This window comes from Rhodamnia argentea, chromosome 8 (assembly GCF_020921035.1).
Source record: "Rhodamnia argentea isolate NSW1041297 chromosome 8, ASM2092103v1, whole genome shotgun sequence".
In the NCBI taxonomy this organism is placed as follows: Eukaryota; Viridiplantae; Streptophyta; class Magnoliopsida; order Myrtales; family Myrtaceae; genus Rhodamnia; species Rhodamnia argentea.
In genome coordinates this window covers 28758486-28765278 of record NC_063157.1, presented here as the reverse complement: position 1 = coordinate 28765278, position 6793 = coordinate 28758486, and the positions used below count along the sequence as shown (strand labels likewise).

The 6793-nt window shown below is 42.2% G+C and overlaps 1 protein-coding gene across 1 annotated transcript; it reads left to right on the top strand.

The window, feature by feature from the left end:
- Positions 1-1366: 1366 nt before the first annotated feature.
- On the top strand, positions 1367-5994 carry LOC115755285 (protein SEEDLING PLASTID DEVELOPMENT 1). The gene is made up of 9 exons (XM_030694606.2): positions 1367-1899; positions 2408-2622; positions 2774-2924; positions 3035-3226; positions 3565-3727; positions 3866-4107; positions 4296-4472; positions 4554-4715; positions 5473-5994. Exons 1-9 carry the CDS (start codon positions 1408-1410, stop codon positions 5773-5775), a joined length of 2097 nt encoding a protein of 698 aa, XP_030550466.1. The 5' UTR covers positions 1367-1407; the 3' UTR covers positions 5776-5994.
- Positions 5995-6793: the final 799 nt, after the last annotated feature.

Here is a 6793-nt window from a genome sequence, read left to right as displayed (position 1 = left end):
CGTCGACTAATTATTTCAAGCGATAATTCTTTCTCGGCAAATTGTTTTCAAATCATCATTTCTCGCCAAACAAACAGAGCATGCGATGGTTGCTAATTCTCGGAACAGAAGTTATTATGAAGACGAAAACATATGGTGATTAATAACAAGAAGCTAAATGTACTATCGGGAGAGTAAAAGAGGGAAACACCTGATATATCAATTTAATCTCTAAGGCTGCGTTTGGTCGTCCGTATAAAACTCGGGATATGATATGTTTTATCATATCCCGTGTTTGGTAGGTATCCCGGATAGTATAATGTTGGATATAGGGGGATATAACCCGGATAAAAAAATCCTAGAGGAGGGGGTAGGATAAGGTCGGATAGGATTTCTCTTATCCGTCATATAAAAGTTAACTTTCTCGTCTCATTTGTTTCTATTTTCATTTTATTTTATTTTTTTTGCAAAGAGGTTTGAAAATCTAATAAAATGTGTACATTTTCAAGTTTTTTTTTTTGTGTATGAGAACATTATTTTTATAGTAATAAGATCGGAATATTTCATAGCATCACATAGGGCATATATGTCATTTATATTGATATACAATTTCTACCAAATGCGGGATATGATAGGATATGAGAATATTCGACTTTAAATCCGTAGTTCACCAAATGATGGATAAGATATGGCCAAATCCCTAGATTTCTTATCCTATCCTATCCAATCCTATCCCGACCAGAAATTCCGATGACCAAACGCAGCCTAAGGCTTGTTTTTTAATGTTTTTATTCGGTGTAGTTATTAGGATCGGTCGGATCACAAAGAAAGTAAATTTTTACGACTCGTTTGATCGAAAGGTGATGGTTTATTTTGTTATCGGATTAGATAAGTGAAATTATTACTGCAGAGTAACTATTAACACGTGAAATCATGCGATCGATAAAAAGGGAATTGAAAGACTTTGCATGCATTCGAGTCTTGTTTATGCGAAAATAAAAGTCCTTTTTTCTTTTTCCTGATTTTGTCTTCTTCTCGGGTAAACAAAACTCAAGATGGCCAGTGAGACTCTTCTGGTCTTCTTCTGTGAAGAATTTGAAGAATCCCGTTCCAAGTTATCGTGCCAACATGGACAATCCAATCCCAGCGAGCAGCCCCCACGTGGTTCAACTTCAACCCCCTTTGGAGCTTCCATGGTCGTTAACACTTTGTCTTCTTCCGTTGCCTTGTGGTGGCTCCCCACTTCTTCTCCGATCCCAGAGGAGATCCCTTCGAATCTTCTCCTCCTCCTTCTCGTTCCGTCACTCTTCCTCCTTCGTCTCCCAATATCTCTTCCCCTCTCTCTCTCTCTCCACAAACTCCGCATAAAAGCACTAACAAGTGAGACCCAGATCGCGGAACCCGGCAAAGCTTAGTGCTTGAGTAAGGATGAGAGCGTTGTGTTCGGATTTTATGCTCATTGATCTCAAGACCTCGTGGAACTCGGCTAACCAGATCCCCACCTCCACCCTCACGTACCTCCGGGGCTCGAGTTTGATATCCGCTGTCTCTTCGTCATTCCGTCGTGCAGGTCGTGGACGGAGAGGGCTCGCATCGTCGAAACCACAGGCCCCGTCGGTTCGGTCCCCGGAAATCCGGCGGCCGTCGGACCGGCTCTTCGGAGGAAATGGGTCGGCGTCGAATCCGTCGTCCAGCGCGGCTTCGACGTCGCAGTCCGTGGCGGACTCGGAGATGGAGATGTTTCTTGAGTTAGTGCCATTCAGGATGAGAAGGGAGCTGGACAAGCATGAGGAGATCGGGGCGCTGATTGAGGTCGTGATGGACTTGGGTAGAAAGCCGCTCGCCAGGTTCCCATCGGGTGATTGGGTCATATCAGACCAGCCGATTAAGTGGGATGATTTGAGCCATGCTATATCTAAGGTGATCTTCTTAAGTGAATAGCTATACTTGCTTGGTTTGAAGGAAAAGTCTCTGAGATCAAGCTACTGGATTATCGTTTTGTATGTCCTAGACTAATCCCTCACATATACAGTGAAAAAAACTGAAGCAAAGTTTGTAATCTGTTGCTGAATTGTATTTTGCCGTAGCAGCTTTCCATTGTGAGAACCGAAATGAGTATTGCAGTTACATGGGTATCACAATTGATGAATAGGACAGATGATGTGATTGTGGTGCTTGAAAATCCTTTCTATTTGACTGTTGAGCTACTAGAGGCCAGGCATTGTATCAGTTACTCTTTATGTGAAGACCTTCACGATTCATATTGTTAGGCTATGATGTTTACACCACGTTCCTTACGGTGAATATTGCATAGTTGAGCAATTTTGCCTCGTCTCTGATAATTCTGATCATCTGGACATAAGAAAGGAAATTTGTGGTGACATGGAAATTAGATGGCTTTACATTATGTTGGCTTCTCTCCTTTTAGGTTGGAGAGTTTTCAGATGACAACAGATCGGGCATTGATAGTTCATTGCATCGTATAAGTGCCATCCGTAACCGTAAGATGCAAGTTATTGGCCTAACTTGCCGAGTTGGGAGAGCTCTGTCTGGAAGTGCTGAGACAATTCGTGACTTGATTGAGGGAGGTGGCTCAATCTTGGTCATTGGTCCACCCGGAGTTGGAAAAACTACCTTAATTAGGTACTTCTCTCCTCAAGGATAGCTTCCAACTGAGATTGTTTAGCTTAAAGTCATGTGTAGGCATGTTCTGTTGCTACTTTGCTCATTATTATTGCTGATTTTTCTCAGTGCTAGAATGGCTGGTCTATCTAAAACGATTCTGTTTTGACAGAGAAATTGCGAGAATGTTGGCAGATGAGCACATGAAGCGCGTCATCATAGTAGACACATCTAATGAGATCGGAGGTGATGGAGATGTCCCTCATTCAGGAATAGGCCGGGCAAGGAGAATGCAAGTGCCCAATGTGCATCTGCAACATAATGTAAGTTTTAAGTTTAGTATAGCTTTTCACTCCTGCTTTGATTCTGACTATGTTATAACCTCTCACAGTTTCTGCTCAGACGTTCTATAAACCATGTGTCTTCTATGCAGGTTATGATAGAAGCTGTTGAAAATCACATGCCTGAGACAATCATAATTGACGAAATTGGAACTGAACTTGAGGCACTAGCTGCCAGTACTATTGCTCAAAGAGGAGTTCAACTTGTCGGCACAGCACATGGAATGACAATAGATAACATAATAAAAAACCCTTCTTTGCAGATCCTTGTCGGCGGTGTAGAGGTACGATGCAGTTATCAATTTATTTGTAGTGATCTACTGCTGCCAATTGCTTTTCCCTTTCCTTCATTTCATCTTGCCAAATAAACCCGCAATCAGCCAGATATAAACCTGTATAATCCCCACTACATGGTAGTGGAGAGAGAAGGTGGTTTTGGCACCATTGGCTGCTGATGTGGGTTGGTGTCCGTGTATCTTGAGGTTTATTTATTCTAATATTGTGTAGTGTTCCTAGGATATATGCAAAAGTACGTTTGAAAATTTTCCTAGTTTGCTTGAGAGTTGTCATATTCCTTGGGATTCTATGGTGGATTAAGCCTGAAAATTTACCTTTCAAACAGAGTGTGACACTTGGCGACGAGGAAGCAAGGAAGAGGAAAGTGCAGAAGACGATTCTTGAGAGAAAAGGCCCCCCTACATTTACTTGTGCTATTGAGATGATATCTAAAACAGAATGTCGCGTTCATCACCGACTGGATGCTAGTGTTGATGCTATACTGGCAGGTACTTATGCCTCCTCAATTCGAAGATTGAAGTGGGGGCTTGTCATTATAGTTACCTTTCAACATGTCTAAGGACTATGTCTCTCACTATGATTTTCCAAACATCAGTTTCTCTTAAGGAAAAAATTTTGTGTTATAGGAAAATCTCCCCTGTTTGAAATTCGTCGTATGCAATTTGAGGCCAATGATTCTCTGAAATCTACTCCACCATTTGATGAGGAAAGCAGAGAAAATCACAGTACGGCTGATAATATAGGCTTAAGTGATGATATAGAGTCTGATGAGGAAGATATAGATCATCATTCCAGTAAGGCCCAAACTCGTGGCACTAATCTGTCTGCAAGAAAGAGAAGCTCACCAGTCTCTGTTTACACCTACAAGGTAAATATTCTGACTGTCATTCCAGTCTTATACAATTTTTATCATTTCTACCCTGTTGCACCAGGGCACTTCTGTCAAATACTAGATCTCTATTTTTCTCTCTTTCGATCTTAAGTTAGTCATATGAACTTTTTATGGCGCCACTGATGATATTGGGACATTTATACCTGACTTTACGTGTCATCCAGATTCTTGAAGCTGATCTACTACAAGTGGCTATGGTAATGGGGCTTGAAGATGAGATTGATTTAACTGATGACATTGGAACGGCAGATGCAATTCTTGCCTGCAGTGCTGAAATGAAGGAGAACCCTTGGATCCGTAGTGTAGCGAAATTTCACCAGTTGCCGGTTTTTGTAATAAAGGTATATAATAGCCCATTCTCTTCTCGAGTAACATTTTTGTTGCATGCTTCTAAATAAAATGTTATTTCTCTGGTGTTGCAGTCAAATACTATGGCCCAGATGGTCAAGGCAGTCCGTATGATCCTCAGAATGGAGTCATATAGCTCTTCATGGAAGCAGCGTGTCAAAAACTATGTGGACGTTGAAATTGAAGATGATGCGCCAACAAGAAAACCGACCCTTGAGGAGATCGATGCCCTGGAGGTAAATTTTCTTCTTCCTCAGATAGGGAAAGGAGAATAAAGCACTCAGTTGAAGCCTTGATTCAGAAACATACCATCTGCTATTTGAAAGAAGTAAAGAAAGATCCTGTCATTCATGTGTTGTATCGATCAAGAAAAAAACTTGGCCGGTATTGACACATTGCACGTATGCTTGCGCATTACTTTAACCGAGACATAGAAATTTTTGGTCAATTCTTGTTCATCATGCGCTATTCTTTACAGAACTTGAGGTCTCTGGCCTTTTACACATCTACCTGTAGATTAGGCAAAAGCCTAGACGGGCTCATGCTTTCACACCAGGGAATATGTATTACATGTTCTATCCAATATGGCTTATTCTCTAGGAGATCCAAGAAAGTAAAAAAGATGTGAGTCATTAATATGTTTTGATTTGTTTCAAAAGAATTATTCCTTTGGAGAAATATGCTCTTGGCCAAATATCTGCTGTTCCTGGCAGTATGGCCTGCTCATGATAACCTAACTTCATGGACAGAATTCTCCACAAAGTGACTTGACATTGCACTTTTTTCTGTCTCTTGCGCCATTAGCTTAGCTCACCCGTCATCTGGTCACTGTGGTTAGCTTAGATTTGCATTGTGTGGTCAATTATTTGCTGCGCCCTGAAAAGACTTTGTGTCTCGTATCTACATATCTTTTATTTCTGCTACTATGCGGCAGAAGAAAATATTGTCTGTTTCACATGATCTTTCCTGTTAAATTTCTTGATTGTATGATAGGAGGTCCGTCTTGCAATTGAGTACATCGTCATTCCCGGTGGAGAGCCAGTAGAACTTCTCCCTAGGCGCTCCGAGATAGTCGCTCGACAACTCGAGCTAGTGGAAAGCTATCAGCTAGCTGCAGAAAATTCTGGCACCGAGCTGAACCCCCGATTGCAGATTCTTCCGCTCAAGATAAACAAGAAAACTTCTAAGCTCTCGAAGTCCGGTTCAAGCGGCCGAAAGGAAACGAGCTCTAAATCACTGACTAATGGCGGTGGCGGAGGCACAAGTGTAAACAAGCTGCCTCTTTTACCCGAGTAACCCGACCATCATCTCTGACCATAAATATGGCAGCAGTTATATGGGCATGTGCCATGTCTTGCACAGTAATGTATATTATTGTATCCTAGTTGGTCTGATTGTTTGGCTACAAGGGAAGGCTAAAACGTTAATAACCATTAATTCTTTTCGAATGATGAGTCTCAGCTCAAGAGACTCAGCTGGGAATAAAGAGCCTCTAAATGAAGGTGACCTTCCTTACATGAGTAACCATCTAACTGGAGGCAACTTATCTGTCCTTTCTGGTCTTCATCTCTGGTGAAAGGCGATGGACGATCTGTGTTTTAATTATGTTTACTCGGAGATGCAAGCCATAGTTGTCCTAACCGATCAAACGCTTTTATCTCTGCCTAAATCTTTGCCGACAGAGAGTTCGCAGGGTCTTCTTACCCTAGCTTCAGGTCGGATGCCTTATTTCCTAAATAACCGATGTAGAGTTGCTGCCGATTGACTCTAATGTCTTCTTACCCTAGGTTCATGAAAAAGTCCGAAGCCTCATATTGGCCCGGTCGTCGGGAGATGAACTCTTGTGGTCGTCGCTCCACTTTATGCCGTCATCTCACGGCCTGCGTCGGTCGTCCACCCAGCCTGTCGACTGAACGTCCTTCAGAATTCAAACTTGTGTCATAGTCCGGCCCGTCATACCTCTCATAGTACTCGAACTTTCCCGAGGGTTCGCCTGGCAGGCCTACTTTCGGGTTGCCAGTCTCTTGCCTCTTGCTTTCCGATCCTCTTGGTCCTTCCTCAGCTCTCCTTAGTTTGCCCTTTGCCTGTGTCTCCATGTCCTAACTTCCTACATTCGCTTTCCAATTGTCATTTGACTTCTCTGCAAATGATTTCTCTACTCCAGCAACGACAATTCACATCAGAAGATTTTTCTGCAAATTGACCACGATAAAGTGGATGAAATTCATGATAATCGTCTCTTCAAAGTGCGAAGTTTGCTTTCGCATTTTCGACCGTAATTTTTCCACGGCATCGACCCGACATGAAGAATCCC

What these genes read in the sequence shown, in the direction of transcription:
- LOC115755285 (XM_030694606.2), top strand. Translation starts at nt 1,408, where the DNA reads ATGAGAGCGTTGTGTTCGGATTTTATGCTCATTGATCTCAAGACCTCG. An exon ending in GGAAAAACTACCTTAATTAG is followed by an intron (nt 2,623 to 2,773) that starts GTACTTCTCTCC and finishes CTGTTTTGACAG; the next exon opens with AGAAATTGCGAGAATGTTGG. An exon ending in TCCTTGTCGGCGGTGTAGAG is followed by an intron (nt 3,227 to 3,564) that starts GTACGATGCAGT and finishes CCTTTCAAACAG; the next exon opens with AGTGTGACACTTGGCGACGA.